The 17517-nt window shown below is 38.1% G+C and overlaps 2 protein-coding genes across 5 annotated transcripts in view; one reads left to right on the top strand and one right to left on the bottom strand.

Moving 5' to 3' along the window:
• Positions 1-17517, top strand: part of LOC108248434 (synaptotagmin-like protein 2) — a 281347-nt gene that overhangs the window by 167714 nt on the left and 96116 nt on the right. The gene's annotated exons all lie outside the window — the stretch shown is intronic.
• On the bottom strand, positions 2374-13531 carry kptn (kaptin (actin binding protein)). Its single transcript, XM_017428319.3, has 12 exons — positions 13206-13531; positions 13015-13097; positions 12138-12222; positions 12007-12061; positions 11565-11643; positions 8287-8360; positions 8012-8118; positions 7115-7213; positions 6971-7034; positions 6740-6875; positions 6400-6573; positions 2374-2925 (listed from the first exon to the last, which is right to left on the bottom strand). The coding sequence occupies exons 1-12, from the start codon at positions 13405-13407 to the stop codon at positions 2782-2784; spliced, it is 1302 nt and encodes a 433-aa protein (XP_017283808.1). The 5' UTR covers positions 13408-13531; the 3' UTR covers positions 2374-2781.

Below are 17517 nucleotides of genomic sequence, written 5' to 3'. Positions count from 1 at the left end.
TAACTCAAGGACAGATTAAACCGGGTTAACTCATGGATAGATTAAACCGGGTTAACTCAAGGACAGATTAAACCGGGTTAACTCAAGGACAGATTAAACCGGGTTAACTCATGGATAGATTAAACCGGGTTAACTCAAGGACAGATTAAACCGGGTTAACTCAAGGATAGATTAAACCAGGTTAACCAGAAACCCTAGCCTAATTCCTTTGATAGGTTTTGTGAAACAACCACCAGGTATCAGTTCAGAAATGCTCCAGCTTGTTAACATTGGTTAGTTAAGCTTAGGTTAACATTCACTGTCAGATATAAAACTGGTCTGCTTGGCTTGTACTGAATATTATTGGTGGACCACGGTCTGCAACCTTTACAGTCAAATTCAGCCCCTTTTCTTGTTAAAAACAAAAAACTTTGTTAAAAGCTGCAAAACCTACTTGAAGGTTGAAATAAAGATAAAAACTTAATAACACAACTTTAAGTTCTTTCATTTCAGACTGTAATAAACTAATCTTACATGTGGTGTTTACTGGATAGAAAAGACTGAACCTTTAAGAAGAGGGAAAAACATTTTCATTTATAGATTTATGGAGGCCTAAGTGAGTCCTTAACTATATCTGTGAAAAATAATATATCAGATTTTTTTTTAAATTAGTAATATATTTGTATCCTTGTAAGTTATTTGAGTGAACATTAAATTTAGGATTTTTTTAGATACCAATTTTTCTGTTGTAACTGATAAATTAAAACATAAATAAATTAAGTTTTTATAATAGGCAGCCCATACTTGTAATTCTCATTGTTCTCAGAATGACTAAACATACTTTTCAAAACAAATGACTCTAATGATTCATTACAGAGTTATATGTTTGTAAAACAGCACTTTGTCTTTTTTTCCTTCAGCAACTGTAAACATGTGAAAATGTATAATTTTCAAGTGGATTTTAGAGAAAACAGCCGTGTGGCTTTCATCCTGGTCGTGTAACAGTGGACCAGATCTTTACCCCTGCAGAGTTGCTAAGGGAATCATGACAGTTTGATTCTCCAGTCTAAATGTGTTTTGTTGATCCAGAAGAGGATTATAACTATATTCCCTTACGCATTCTGTGAGGGGTGCTGAGGGAGCATGAGATGCTGGGGTCACTTTAAGAGCTATTACGTCCCTGTATAACCAAAGCAAGAGTTGTGTTCACATCCTCGGCACAAAGACGAGAATGTGGGTTAGACTCTTCCTGGGCTGTTTTCCTCGACTCCGATCCCGTTTGTGGTGTTCGTGGACAGGATCTGAAGACGCAGTCATGGAACCTTAGGATCTCTCCTCTGCTTTTTGGCTCCTAACTGAAAAAAGGAGGAATGCTCCCTTCAGGTCAGGATTTAGTCTTGGTAACAAGTAGGATGGAGCGGAGATGTATCTGCAGTAATTAGGGTGTTGTTAGACTCTGCCATACTGAAGAAGGAGCTAAGCTGAGAGCAGGGTTCGGAAAGTTTCAGCAAGTTAAATTTAAGACTTTTTTTAGACCTACATGATTCAAATTTAAGACCTACACCAATAAAAATAACTTTAGTCAATCCCAAATGTCTTTTACAGTAACAAAAGTTATCGTCCATAGCTTTTAAAGCTTGCCAAATAGTCCAGCTTTCTCTTCTGCAGCCTTGCTTTGCTCTTCTTACTTGCAGGCTGCTGATCAACAAAGCTGTAGTACCTTGACCTGGCTGCTCCCCCCCCCCAGTGCCAAGACTGTCCTGTTGTTCAAAGTCCACAATTCCCCAGACACAGACTGACTGGGGAATATAATGAAAGTTTTAAATGCATACACAAACAGACTTTTTCACTTTTCTAGTTCAAGTTTAAACAAGTATCAGCATGAATGACAGGCTTGTTTTCACCAGTATATCTGCCAATACATGTCTTCTATGTAGTTAAAAAAATAAATCATTTTGGATTATATTTTCTTTGAACATTGTAGCCACAGTGAACTATTACATATCTTTGTTTTTTAAACTTTCCAGTTAAGTAAATAAATGAATGGCCCATCCATTTCCACACTTGTATTCAGTGTCACAACATTTTAGTATAGTTATTTCAAATATTAATGCAGTAATATAAACCATACTGATAAAACTTTTATTAGCTTTAACATGTTTCAATGAATCTTGTGTTGTGGCATGCCCCATGAAGTGGAATCTCAGGTACCTAGAAATGGATGTACAGGTGTTACCCTACAGTAAATTCTGCCATTACAAGGTGCAGTGGCTTCCTTTTGATAATTTGGTTCAGGCTCTCATTGAGCATCATGAGCATGAACATGACACATTTGTAGTTTTGTTACAGCATAATAAAACTTGAAAACCTCAGACAGAACTACAACACACAAAATGAATGAATGCTGTCAGTATATTTCTCAAAAAAGTTGATAGAAAAAGCGATGAATGAATAAACATACAAATTTAAGATGTAGTTAAATATAGTTTAGGATCTAGCATGTACAATCTGGGCATATTTACAACTTTTTAAGGCCTAAAATCAGGATTATTAAGATTTTTATGACCCTTTAGAAACACTCCGAAAGGCATGATCAAGCCTGAAAGAACCAGATTCTGGATCCAAGCAGCTGAAATGAGCTTCCTACGTAGAGTAGGCAAGCTCAGAGTAGAGCCGCTGCTCTTCCTCATTGAAAAGAGTCAGCTGAGGTGCACCAGATGAGGATGCCTCCGAGAATCATCCCACTGTGTGACAAAGGCCATGAAGAGAGCAGACAAACAAAATGCTGTCTCTTTGTTCTCATCAAGGTGTCTGAGTGGTGCCGTCCTGGATCTGAGCTGGAAAGTTGGTCTCTTCAGTCTTTGAAAGCTCAGAGCTGGCTGTCAGCGACAACACCTTCTGGGCGAGCCTATTCAGAACCAGATCAGCAGTGCAAGTAAGGCTGTGCTGAAAAGACAAAAAAGAGAAAGACATCACACAAGAATGAGTCACACATAAGATTTTTGAAGGAAGACAAAGTTCAAAGTGTGCATGTAATGGTCACTGTTAAAGACATGATTATGGGGATTCATTTACGTTGAGTGACAGAAATGGAGAAGAGCGAGCCTTGTATGTTAAACTACAAAAAAACCTCTATTCTACAGAAGAATGCAGTCAAACAGATGAACACATACAGTATGCAGCCAGCAGAGGTCAGCAGTTTAATGATCTCAGTTCTTCTGTCACAGTAAGTCTGAGACGGAGTTACTGTATTAATATCCATCCATCAATTTTCTTTACCCTCTTCTCCGTACCAGGCTGAGGGTGCCTATTCTCCAGCAGTCATTGTGTGAGAGGCTGGTCATACACTGGACAGGTCTTCAGTCCATCACAGGGACACAGAGACAAAGACGGACAACCATTCACACTCTCACTCACACATAGTGACAATGTGAGGCAACAGTACTTGTTGTATGAATATGTGTCTGCAAATGAATAATAACAATATAAATTAAAGGAATGCATATTATCCCTCACCTTTCAAGCAAGAGTTTGAAACTAAGATCGTCTTATGCTGAGAAATGATGAGTTATAGCTGTTTTGGTCAAACCTTGTAAATGACAGTCTGCATGATTCATTTTGAAATTGTGAGATCTCCCATAATCTGCTAGAACTTAGAGTATGTTTTGGAGATGACTCTTAGCTCCTACCACAACAAATGTAGCTCCATATCTGTAAAACTGACTGAGCTATAGTCATTTTTATGTTTGCTTAAGTCAGTTAGCAGTGACAGCCATCTTGAATTGGATTGACTCCAAATGGTAATCAGTTGTAGATGTTCATTCAGTGATTACTTTCTGTCCAATGGTTCATGAGATATTTTGCTAAAAGACAAACAATGTTGGCTCCAACAGTTTTAAGCAAAGTTGTCGTGCAATGAATAATAGTAGCACTTTCCTTGAAGTTTGTGTTGAGAATGACTCTTAGTTACTACCACATCAAGTTTTAGCTCAATATATGTAAAACCGTCCAACTCACAGTACTGAAGTACTACAGAGTATTCTTCAAATGAATAAAGCAAAGAAACACTGTAGGCCAAATGTTGGAGGTTGGTAAGAAGCCTTGGTTATATAATGTCACCACAGTCAGCAGGCTCATGGTGCTGTGGGACAGTGCAGTTTTACACCAACAAAACCTTAACATGTGTTCAGTTTGTCCTGACTGATGTGGGCAAAACAAAATGCTTCTGCTGAAAGAAAGACAAAACAAAGCTGTGGTCAGACGTTTACACATGCTCAGAATGGGCAAGATTGTGACATTCATTTTGGGTTTAAAATAAACAATTTGAACCATTCCTTTTCCAAGGTGGAATGATTTTCAACATACAACTTCAATGGTTTTAAAGAACAAGAATTTAATGTACAAGTTTGACTTTTTTGTGTGTTTTCTCTAATCCACACTGGGTCAGAATTATACATACAGATTAAAATATATCCTTACACCCTCATTAATATGTGCTTCAATGTCCCTTAGCAAGTTACATCTGGACCGCAGGCTTAAAAATCCACAATAAATTCAAACTTGTGTCCCCAATCCTTGTTTTTAACCCTTAATTACTGAAGTTGTAGGATTTTTATTCCACTCTGGTAGGAGAACATTGATCCATTTTCCCCGTTCCCAGGTCACAGGTGCATTATGAATGTCACAGACATCAACACATGAACTAATTAAGAAGTAAAAAAAAATCTGATCCTAAAATCTATCAGAAGTTGTTTGCAGTTTTTTTCATGTGGCCTACATGTCAAGATTGTTTCATATTTTAAGATCCAAATGTTGCTTTTATACAGTGAAAAGTTTATGATCTGAAGGCTGAGTGTTTTATTGCCATTAAACCTTTTATTTTTTGTCTTTAATAAGCTGCTAAAGTAATTTTTAATACAGGTAGCTTGACTTTATAGTTAAAAATGTATTATTTAAATAGTTTACAGTGAAACACTACTATTACTAGAAAAATACTAGTGAAAGCCACAGAGAGATGTATAAAAAACTGTTGGAGCCACTATTGGGTTATTTTCAGATCTTGGCTTTTTAGATAGATGATTTTAACATGTATTTTTTCCCCTTTTGATGTGCAAAGCGTAATAAGTAAGTCATTATTTCTTAAATAAAATAATTGCATCAATTTGTTAAATGCACTTCAGTAAACCATGTTCAGTCTGCTTAAACAGTCAGTCTTTATCAGTCTTACTGTTTCAGGATATGCTAACATTCCTTGGAGCAACTTGCATCTGTCAACTTTGTTCACCTACAGAGTGCACTCATACAGAAAAATGGAAATGGGCACCTTGAGGAGTTTATTTCCTGCCAAAACATTGCAAACAAACAAAACATGTTGCACACATAAAACACATTTTACTTTCTTTGATTAATGCCCTTTTTCTGTTTATTTTCTCTCTGTGTTATGAATTGCCTTTTGTAATTTTCTATTGTAAAGAATCGGTACTCTTGTTGTTTTATACTGTAAACTGTTAAATTACGATTAAAAACGTGTAAAATCCTCCCAGCACGTTTCAGTTGTCTCGATGGCACCCCCTGCTGTCCAGGGGCCAGAATGCCTAATTTCACTAAGGCATCACGTGACTTTCGGCAGAAACTTGCCGCAGTGTGGAATTGTTTTGTATGCCAGAAGAGATTGTTTTGTATTTGAGGACAGTTTGTAAAATATGTTTTGAGTGTGTGCAACATTTTGGCAGGAAATTAACTCTGTACACCTTCAAAATAAAAGCCAGTTTCAAAGTAAAGAAGCATATTCAAATTTGTGACTTTTTAACACTTAATTTTTGGATAAAATAATCAGTTCACTGATTTGTGGTTCATTTGGGCGTGTCAACATTTTGTCTCTAAAATGAAATCTAAGACTTGAGGATTACGTATTCTCACAAAATCATGTTAGTTTCTTTATTTTTCAGGGGTTCCAAGTAAAATGTAGGGGTGCTTGACAGCTCCAAATAGCCTAAAATTGCTACTTGTGGCAGCTATCTTGATTTAGGGTGATTTCAAAAGTGAGTCCATTGGAGAGGTACAGCCAATGATTACTTTCGGAAAGTTTCATTAAAATACATCCACTGGTTCATGAGATATTTTGCTAACAGACAGGCAGAGTTGTCTCCAATGTTTAATGGCCAAGGTTTAAAAACAAATCTTGAGCGTTCAGTTAGTGCTCAATGTAAGTGTTGGGGATGACTCTCAGATACTACCACTAACTTTTTACCTCTATCTCTCTAAAATTGGCTGAGTTAGAGAATTTCCTGTGCTTGCTAAGGTCGATTAGCTAAGGCAGCCATCTTAAATTGGTTTGACTCCAAAAGTTAAAACATTTATAGACATGCATCCATCCACTGGTTCATGAGACAGCCTTCAACATTAGACAGTCAGTGACACCTGTAAGATGTGCAGTCCCCTCAGCGTGAGGACAGCCAGCTCTCTCAAACCGTCCCCAGTCAGGTCCAAGTAGATGATAGACAGCAGGGGACTCTTGAAGCTCTGCCTCCACTGTAGCTGAAACTCTCCGTCTCTCTCACGACCTGATGGCTGGAATTTGTAACAAAGAAGTTCCTACACGATAGAGAGGTAGGGGGTAAGATCCAGATCTGAAGGTGACATGAAATAAGCCTTCTCTGCATCTAACAACTCCTCCTTCAAACTGAAAGCTATTTGTTACAGATTCTTAGGAACAGATTAAAGTGCATGGCCCGTCAGTATGGAGGGGTTCTGTGCATACCTGTCCATACGTTCCCAACAGCACCTCTTTCTGCCCATTAAAGTCCAGGTCAATGACCAGCGCACAAAGAACAGTGTCTGACTGATCACTTCCTGAGAGACACGTAGACCAGGACAAACCGTGGTTCTGGACATCTCTGAGCAAACACACAGGAAACAACAGATTAGCTCCACCCTCTCAGTTAAATGAACACATTTTGTCTGAAATCTTTCTGATTCTGTGTGACACAACCTGTAGACAACTGCCATCTCAACGGTGCTGGTTATCAGGAGGTTGTAGCCCTCAATTTCCTCACCTAGAACAGAAATAAACCAACAATCATCACAGACATCATAGCCCAAAAACAAATCAAACTTCACTAGAGGGGTGACATACTTCTCTCCCCACTAGGTTCAATGGTTCTGCAGCTCAGTCGGAACAGCAACACTGTGGAGATTGGACTGTCAAACTGAACCCGCCAGCTCTGTAGAACCTCTGTTAAAACAGAACAAAGCAACTTTATGTTCAGTTATGACAGAAGAGTGGTCAGTTTGGAGAAACAGACTTTAATTCTGACCTGATTGATGTTAACCTCTAGTCTGAACAGGGCCAAGACATAATTTCTGCTGGACATGTCCCCTTGATGCTCCAGAAGGGCTTCATGTTGCTGCTGCTGTTTTTTATGCCACAGCGTTCTTTGTAAAAAACTGTCTAATACAAAAATGATAGCACCTGCTGCCAAAAGGTGAAGGTAGACGATAATGTTTCTGTGTTTGTTAGCAAAATCTATAATGAACCATTAGACAAATTCTAATGAAACGTGCAGAAAGTAAACATTAGATTTACATCTACAACTGATGCACTTTTGAAGTCAACCCAATTCAAGATGGCTGCCAATTTACTGTGCAAACTTACTTAAAAGAAACACTACAACTCAGTGAATTTTAGATGTTGACCTATAGTTTGGTGTGGTAGTAGCTTACACTGATCCTCACCATATATTCTGAGTGCTAACAGATGTTGGAAGACCTTGGTTTATAATTTTGAAGCTATTTAGAGTCAACTTTACAAAATGAAATAAGAAAGAAAAAAGTCTGAAAACACGGGTGTTTTCCATAGTCTACTTTTCTTTTCTCTATATGTATCCGGACTTAGAAACGTGTAAAAACCTGGTCAGACTGTGTCAGAACCCTGCTCTCTCTCCTCCTCTCCCAGTCTTCTTTCCTACTACCATTTTTGGAGCATCATAATTGCTCTCCTTATTGTTGTTAGGTGTTGATCTTACAATAGTACCTGGTCCATTCTGGTTGACCAAAGCCAGTCCAACGCAGCCATTCTGACAGCCAAATGCTGAGAGGCGCCTTCCACCAGCTACACTCAACATATCCAACCATAACACACTGTATGCAGGCAGAGGGGACACAGATCCAAGAGATACACAGAACAATTAGAGTAAAAGTTTTCAATAAGGTAAACAGTAACATTAAAAAAAAAAAATCAGGATTAGAGAATGAGCCTAAAATGAGTGATGAGGAGAAAACAGGTGTGAGCAGTCCTGAGTAACTAACTTGCTGGGCAGTTGTTGGAGTTCAGGAAACAGCCTCTCCACCGGCTGCTCTTCAAACTGGTGCAGAGACACATTCTGTTAAAAACAAGAACAAGAACCAGGCTGATTGTAGTTCTGATTGGACCTGACAAACCCACTACAGAGATCCAAACTTTTAATTTATTATTTACCCCCCNNNNACACACACACACACACACACATTTTGTTAACCTTGAAGCTTTAAATTATTCCAATATGACATTTCATTGAACTTTGGCTGGTAAGGCTGGCTCATTTGAAGTAACCTGGAATCTCTTTCTGTCAGAGCATTCTGATCTGAGCACCACGGTGATGTGGCTTGACTTATGTGTACTTACATGTGATGGGTCTTATTTCTTATATTATTCATTTTATCTTAATGGTTTTTTTCCTGTTTGTCATTTCTTTATTTATTCACAGGTAAGTGCGGAGGTGAGGGGTGTTTGTTATTGATACAAAAATGTTGAAAATAAAGAGTTAAAAAAAAAAAAAAAAGAGTTCATTGGCAGAATTTATTATTTTCATGAAAACATGTAAACTTCCTCCAATAATAATCATGTTTAAACCTCACTGACATGTCCATCAAAAGTTCTTTAAGTATCAGAAGACAAGTCAAACATTTCTGTTTTGAATCTGCAGAGCTCCACCTACAGTCTTCTAAAGGAAAAGTCAGTATGTTCTCTGTAGAACTTTGGGGGAAACGATCCCGACTACCATTGGAGTTCGGACCCATCAAACATCTCAAGCTGAGAACAAAGTGTTGATAATGTTGAACTGCAATTTCAACACAAGATCCTATCCAAGTACCAAGCTCATTTGGAGGGCTTTTTTTAATCCTCATTTTTGAAGGATAAACATTTATGTTGGGTGGATGAGATTAGTCCGGAGTTCCTTAAGGCTCTGGATGTTGTAGGGTTGTGTTGGTTAACGTGACTCTGCAATATTGCGTGGACATCGGGGACAGTTCCCCTGGATTGGCAGACCGGGGTGGTGGTCCCCTTATTTAAAAAGGGGGACCGGAGGTTGTGTTCCAACTACAGAGGGATCACACTCTTAAGCCTCCCTGGTAAGGTCTATTCGGGGGTTCTGGAGAGGAGGGTCCGTCGGATTGTCGGACCTCGGATTCAGGAAGAGCAGTGTGGTTTTCGTCCTGGTCGTGGAACACTGGACCAGCTCTATACCCTTAGCAGGGTCCTTGAGGGTGCATGGGAGTTCGCCCAACCAGTCTACATGTGCTTTGTGGACTTGGAGAAGGCGTTCGACCGTGTCCCTCTGGGACTCTTGTGGGAGGAAGTATTTAATAGAAGTATTTAATAAATGCATCTTAAAAAGTCTTCTGCTGGTCATGATGAAATTACAGCCTATCTTATACAAAAAGTTGCACCTATAATTATTCTTCCTTTAATATTGATTTTTTCTTTGTCACTTGAATCTGGTATTGTCCCACAGGATCTAAAACTTGCCGAGGTTATCCCACTGTTTAAAGGCGATGATCCATCTGTATTTTCAAATTATCATCCTATATCAGTTCTCCCTTGCTTTTCTAATATACTTGAGGGGTTGGTAAACAATCGAATTTTGAAGCAAACAATATTTTGCATGAGCATCAGTATGGTTTTAGAAAGAATTGTTCTATATACATGGCTCTCTTGCAACAGAGAGAAAATATGTCAACTGCTTTTGAAATATTTCAATATTTTATCAAAAGCTTTTGAAACTGTGAAATGTGAAATCTTGTCAAAAATGTCTTCTTATGGTTTTAAAAATAAGGTTCTGAGATGGGTTGAAAATTATTTACACAACTGAGAGCAAATTGTAATTTTTAATGATAAATTGTCACAGCAGAATGTTGTACAATGTGGAGTTCCACAATGAAGCATTTAGGGTCTATTACTGTTACATTAATGATTTATCTTATTTATCTTATTTACTGACACCAATCCCTTTGTTACTGATAGTAACCTTGACTCACTTATTAATGAGGCAAACTCTGGGCTCATTCAATTTGCTGAGTGGTTTCACTTAATGTTAAAAAATGTATTTTTACCTTCTTTAAAAATAACAATAAGACTTCAAAAACAACTGGACTTCTATTCTGTAGTTGAAGACGTTTCGCTTCTCATCCGAGGAGCTTTCTCAGTTCAGAAATAGAGAGAAATCTGTTATCAGAACTCTACAGCATCGGGCTGAACACATCCCCACGAAGACAGAAGGGAAGGAAAAGGAACAGAAGCACATCAAAAAAGCTCTCCAAACATGTGGGTATCCCAATTGGGCTTTTGTCAAGTCAGCTAGGAAATCCACGAAACTCACCACGGAACAGAACAAGGAGAGAAACAGAGGAAAGAACATTGTCATTCCTTACGTTGCTGGAGTAACCGAGAAACCGAGCCCATCAGTGAGTCAGACAAACAAGGACCCTAACGAGCCTCTATTGTTAGGAGAGTGAGAACAATTTGCAAGCAGTCCAGCTTTCATCACATCTCAGCTTTAAAAGCCCAACTCCACACTCTCTAGTTCTGAATTGAGAAAGCTCCTCGGATGAGAAGAGAAACGTCTTCAACTACAGAATAGAAGTCCAGTTGTTTTTGTTTTTTAACCTTTTTTGAATTTTATCATGGCCTGGATGACTGAGAATCTACACCAGAACAATAAAACTTACAACCCAGAAAAAACAAAAATTTATATTAATAACAATTTACTTTCCAATGTTTCACCAACAAAGTTTTAGGTGTCTATACTGACAAGAAACTTTGTGTGTAAGATCATCTTAAAAAAGGTTAAACCCTATTAAAAAAGGACTTTAATAACTTTGTACAATAGTTGAATTTATCACCATATCTCTTATTGTAATTTAATTTGGGTTAGTACATATCCTTCTTACTTACAACTAACTCATACACTTGTTGTGCTTGTATGACCATTTGAGTTTTATGATTTCTCCTGTTTGTTTGTTTTTTTCCTTTATGTGTATCGTTTCTTTTTTGTGTGCAAACAATAAACAACAATAATATGAAATAATGCCTCAAAATGAAAAAAATCCTCATTGTGACAGCATGGGTCACATGAATAAAGTACAATTTCATAGTTTGAACATTTCATATCTTTACTATGTTCCATTTTGAATAAAATATAGGTTCATGAGATTTGCAAATCATTGCTTTTAATTTATGTTTTACACAACATCCCAGCATCTTCAGAACTGGCGTTGTTGAGAAAAATGGCAACATTTCAAGATTTCTCAGTGTGTGTAAATCTGACCTCCTTGTACAGGTGGATCCTCTGGTCATGGCCGCTGAGCAGAAACACTGTATCACTGCCTCCATCAGGACACTGCACTCTGTTGAGAGGTGGGGTCACTGGCATTTATCATCCATGCAACATCCTGACGCTGAAAGAAGCTGCTCACAGGAAATGTGCTGATATTTAAAAATAGACTCATTCAAACATTTCTGAACCACATGATTTCCACTGAGAACGGGAGTCACAGCAGCATCAACGTCATCATGTAACAAATCAGTACAACTACCGGTATTTAGGCATAAAATGGGAACACAACGTCTTAAATTTTCATTCTAATATTTTTTACATAATTTGGTGATTTGTTGCTTCTGCAGTCATGTGCTAAAGGCCTGTTCTTTGATCCTGAACAGAATCAACCCTAACAATGAGATTTTAGTCACCCAGAATGATGGGAACTTACTCTGTGTGGTAGAGCTGGAACGGAGTGAACTGCAGCTCCAGATTCAGGCAGCTTTCTGTTCAGAGGAACACGTTTCCATCAGAACACAAGACACAACCACAGGCAACACGTGCACATTATGCCTCACTCACGTGCAATAGACTCCAGGTTGAACTCTGACCCAGGCTCATAGTCACAGTAGATATTCAGGAAAGGCGTAGCTTTGTCTCCAGAGTCCTGCAGGAGTTCAACCATCAGTACTTTCTCATTGGGCTGCCACTCTTCCAAGAGTAGTTGGAGACTTCAGGGCCTATTTATGTAGACACGGCTAGCAGAACTGTTTTCTGTCTTCTTTGGGAAGGTTTGTAAAACATTTTGACACAGTTTGATAGTTTACACAATTATAATTTTATTTGTACAGTTGTTAATCACTTTGTTGCACTGTATTGATTATCATGTTTTCAATTTGTTATTGTATTTCTTACTGTAACTGCAACAAAAAAAATCCCAGGCAGGGATTATAAAGATTCATCCATCTATCCATCTATCTATCTATCTATCTATCTATCTATCTATCTAAGACCATGCACATTATTTCATTGCCACCCACATTGTACCGACTCTGGCCGTTTTCCACCTACTTTGGTAACTGTACTTATATAGCATCTTTCTAGCCAACCAGGCCTCTTAAAGCGCTTCACAACACAATCTGTGCCCTCATGTACCTGTCCACACACATTCATACATCTTTACAAAGCTAATCTGAATAAATCATTCTATGGAGACTACAATGAGTGCTTCAGTGTCTTTCCCAGGGACAACTGAACCTCCAACTCTCTCATTAGAGGACGACTGCTCTAACCACTGATCCACACATCCCAAGTTTTCAGACCTGCTCATATTTTCTGTCAGGACTGCTCCGGTGCTTACAGCTGGAGTGCTCCTGGATGGTCGGAGACGCTTGGAAATGTTTCACATCTCAAACAGTAAGTTCAAACTCCCACATTTATTTCGTTGATCATACTGTACCTTTATAAAGGTGATGCCCACCACCAGGCCTCTTTTGGGCGAAGACTTGTTGAAGGCATCAATAGATACAATTTCTGCGTCAACTAGAGAAATAAGTCTGGGTTTATTTACCGAACACAGCATGTTTGATCATAGTTTTTCTTAAAAAAAACAAACAAACAGAAAGCCGGTTTAGTTGCTGGTGCCGGTACCTGGTATATAAGTGAACTGGACCTCCTTGGCCACCGGCCGGACTTTCTGCTGCAGCTCCTGGTACCGGAAACAGACCACCTTCCCTTTGAGAGTGGCGGCCAGCAGCTGCTGCTCCCCGGCCTCACACAGCCCGTAAATGTTGCTCTGCGACGGGAACCGACTGAAGCTGTCCTCCACGAACGAGTACGACCCTCCGAGCATCCTGGACCACCGAGCTTAGGGCTTTATTCATTTAACCTGCTCAACTTCTCTCACAGAATCTCGAACAGGTCTTTTTCGTCTTCTTCTTCTTCTCTTTGGCGGTTGTGCAGACACGGTCGGTGCGCACTTCCGCCACCACCTGGTGTGGAGTGAGTGAGGCTCAGACCCTTTATCTCACGGGGGTCAAACCCAGTGACGCAAGGGGCCAAAATTAAAAATGTGGTCCTAGACAAGGGCCAATCACGATCAATATTTATTAAAAATTACATAAATTAACCTTGGTTTTAGATGTATTATGTCAAATCATTCATATAGAAATAAGAATGACCTTTTCCCAGTTACAGATTATACAGAATTTAAAGCAAACAGACTTTAATGAACACAGACAAATAGATCAAACTTCAAAAAGCACATCATTAGCAGTCATTTCTTACGCCTCACTCAGCTTTTAAATGAATTTTTTAACATTAAAACAGACAAAAACCTGATCATACAGAAATTAAAACTATATATTATTGGCTTCTAAGTCACTGGCAAGAGAAAACTTCACTAATTAGGCTCAGTTTTTTAAAGCAAAATAGGAATCAAAGACTCGATCTGTCCCAGACTAGAGGGCCGGATCTAATGAAATCTAAATGTCATCTTGGGGGCCAGATAAAATGTTACAGAGGGCCAGATCTGGCCCGTGGGCCTTTAGTTTGACACTTGTGCTTTATCTTGATTATAATCAGGTTCTGTTTACCAGCTTAGTTTTTCTAAAAAAAACCCAACTCGGATACTTTTATGTCTTGACTCTTTCTGCTTTCTGTAGTATATTTATTATATTAAATGTTTCTTTGATTTTTCTAAATTCATCATGTATTCATCATCCATCTTCTGTTCTTATTTCTGACAGCCCAAAACGACATGTTCTGTTGTTTCCTCTTTTCCACAGTTATCCCAGTGATTCACCTGTATTGTTGTGTTGGATTCTGAAGAATGTCCTGTTAAGACCACTGTTCTTCTCTCCTGTTTTCATTTCTCCCACTCGATTTTGAATTCTGTGAAACCACCATCTGTCTTCTTCCCTTTGTTTTTCTCATTTTTCCTTGAATTTCAGTTTGACGAGGTTTCTTGCTTCTGATTTCCTGATGGATAGTGTAAAGCTGATTTAAGCCTTCGTTGCTGTTTTTGCTGCCCTGTCTGCTGCTTCATCTGATTAATCCTGTGTATATATGCCTGTCTGCTTCTCAGTCTCTTTCATTTAAACATCTCATGTTTATTATTTATTTTACATTTGTCAGTAACTTTTTGAAGGTGCACTGCCCATGTTATTCTTTTATCAAACCATATACAGTGAAATTAAAATTGTTTCACTCTTTCTAGTTTTTGTCAATATAATCTAACTGTAATATTGTTATTTACATTTTTCCTTGTAAAAAATATTACTTTGGTCTTATCTACTGAAAATTTAAATCCCATTTATTTGACCACATTTTAACAGCCATAAGTGCTTTCTTTTTTTTTTAACAATAAACTCCAGACTCATTCCTCTTTTCCACAAAGCCCCATTATCAACAAATGCTGACCATCCCATCCCCTTTTCATTTATCCATCCATTTTCTTTACCTGCTTCCCTTTTCCAGGTCGTGGGGAGCTGGTGCCCATCTCCAGCAGTCCTTGTGTGAGAGGTGGGGGACACCCTGGACAGGTAGCAAGTCCAGTAGAGAGACACAAGAGACAAACAACCACTCACACTCTCACTCACACCTAAGGACAATTTAGAGTTGCTAATGAATCTACCATGTTTTTATCTGTGATAGGAAATTGGAATATGCGGAGAAAACTCACGAATGAACAGGAAGAACATGTAAACTTCACACAAAGGCCACAGCTGAGAATCTGTGACCTTCTTGCTGTAAGGTGACATAATGAACATAATGGATTCACTATTATTCCTTGTGGTGTCCCATTTTCTATGACATATTTATTACAATCATTTTGTCCTAATCCATCATGTTTCTTCCTCTTCTAAAACCACTCCGATAATGTCACATAATTATTTCTTCTTTACATAGTATGTTAGTTTTTCATGTATCATTTTTTCCCATAATTTAGCAAGTGTTAGACAATAAAGTAGCTGGTCTATACTTCCCTATTTTTGTATTTCCTGGTTTCTGTATTGGTACCACTACGACTTCCTTCCACAACTCTGGTAGTTTCCTTTTCTCCCAAACTCTATTATAACACATCTGAGCTTTTCCTGGTGCTGAAATCTTAGATTTTTAAAGTGCGTGATTGAATACAGTTTTGGAAAATAGTGTACTTAATTATTTTCATCTTCCTCTTCTTCTAATAACTCTGTTCTCTGTTACGGTATTCTGCCTTCCTCTTTTTCCTTCTTCATTAATACTATTTGAACTATTAATTTTAATAAAAGCTTTTGCCATCACTATTGCTTTAAACTGCATTTATTTCCTCAAAACTGGATATCCAAACTCTTGTTTTATTTCATTCAATATTCTTATCATAGTCTAAACTTTCCTAATTTCCTTTTTCTTCCCATTAAACTACAAACCCCACTCCAAAATTCTCTTTTTGTACTTTTTTTTAGTTTTGCTTTATGGTGCTTTGAAACCTTTTATATTCAATAATAGTCTGGGTAGTGTAATTCCTTTTTAACTTTTTAAAAGCTTTATTTCTAGACTTAATTATCAATGCTTGAGAAAAGGCAATCTTCTTATTATTTTTACTTCCTCTTTTCTTTAGAAACTGGTTTGCTGCTTCTAAAATAGTAAAATAAATTCATGTTTAAATGATCGACATCCAGATTGAAATCTGTTTTCCATTTCCCAGTCAGTCACCCTCAAAAATGTTTTCCATTCAGTATTACTGAACCTCAGTTACACCATTTGTGCATCCCCCCTGTATCATAGTGTTGTGCTCCTAAATCCAGTTTAGTTAAGAAAGGATAATAGTTGCTGCCTATTGTTGTCTTTAAGAACTTAAGATGAAATAATACTTGCTGAAGAGTCTGAAACTAATGTGAGTCAGGAGTGTGTTTTTAAATTTTAATTGTCATTTGCTTTTTTGTTATTGTCATAACTATTACACTTTATTTTCATATAGTTTGCATTTTTATAGATATTTAATGTTTATTTTTGTTATTATTTTTGTCTTGTCCACTATAACTATGCTGCTGCTTTTCTTGGCCAGGTCACCAGAAGTCTTAATCTCAATGGGTTTTTTATGTGGTTAAATAAAGGTATAATAAAAGATATGACCTTTCACTTTTTGTCTGTCCTGTCCATTGTGTATTCATTTGCTAACAAAGACTTCATAAATAAACACACTCACAGCAATATATATGTGTATATATATATATAACTTCCATCAAGCCCTATTTGTTCCACATGAGCGGTTCCACTTTCACTTCAAGCTCAGGTCCTCTACCAGAAGCCTGGGAGCTTGAGGGTTCAGCACAGTATCTTAGCTGTTCCTAGGACTGTGCTCTTCTGGACAGAGATCTCTGAGGTTGTTCCTGGGATCTGTTGGAGTCACTCTTCCAGTTTGGGGGTCACAGCACCGAGCACTCCAATGACCACTGGTACCACTGAGGCCTTGACTTTCCACAACTTCTCTACTTCCTCTTTCAGCCCTTGATAATTTTTGAGCTTTACATGCTCCTTCTTCCTGATGTTGCTTGTAGAAGTACATCTGTCACCACTGCTTTCTTCTGTATCTAATCTATCACCACAATGTCTGGTGGGTTAGCCATCACCTGTTTGTCAGTCTAGGTATGTAGGTAAGTAGAAAAAGCATGTTTCACTGTCCTGTACATGAAGCAGGCAGAGGGGAGCCAACCAGCACCCAAGATGCTGCTGCAAATTGTTTCAATTCAAAAGGTGGCAGTGTTATACACCCCCACTTCTCCTAATCCCACCTACTAATCCATCTGCAGGATTACTGTCCACTGTAATCACTCATCACACTGACACACACACACACTTGTTTTCATGAAATATCAGGACGTATGACAAAAATAGGACAAATGGGTACGTGCCTTTCTAAAGGTTCTAGAGGCCTGAGAATCAAATGGGTCTCTCTCCATGCTTTCAGGAAAACGTTTAT

This window comes from Kryptolebias marmoratus, linkage group LG2, assembly GCF_001649575.2.
Source record: "Kryptolebias marmoratus isolate JLee-2015 linkage group LG2, ASM164957v2, whole genome shotgun sequence".
Lineage (NCBI taxonomy): Eukaryota > Metazoa > Chordata > Actinopteri > Cyprinodontiformes > Rivulidae > Kryptolebias > Kryptolebias marmoratus.
This window is presented reverse-complemented; position numbering and strand designations above follow the sequence as displayed.

What these genes read in the sequence shown, in the direction of transcription:
- kptn (XM_017428319.3), bottom strand. Translation starts at nt 13,407, where the DNA reads ATGCTCGGAGGGTCGTACTCGTTCGTGGAGGACAGCTTCAGTCGGTTC. An exon ending in CAACCTGGAGTCTATTGCAC is followed by an intron (nt 12,062 to 12,137) that starts GTGAGTGAGGCA and finishes TCCTCTGAACAG; the next exon opens with AAAGCTGCCTGAATCTGGAG. An exon ending in GAGATGGCAGTTGTCTACAG is followed by an intron (nt 6,876 to 6,970) that starts GTTGTGTCACAC and finishes GTGTTTGCTCAG; the next exon opens with AGATGTCCAGAACCACGGTT.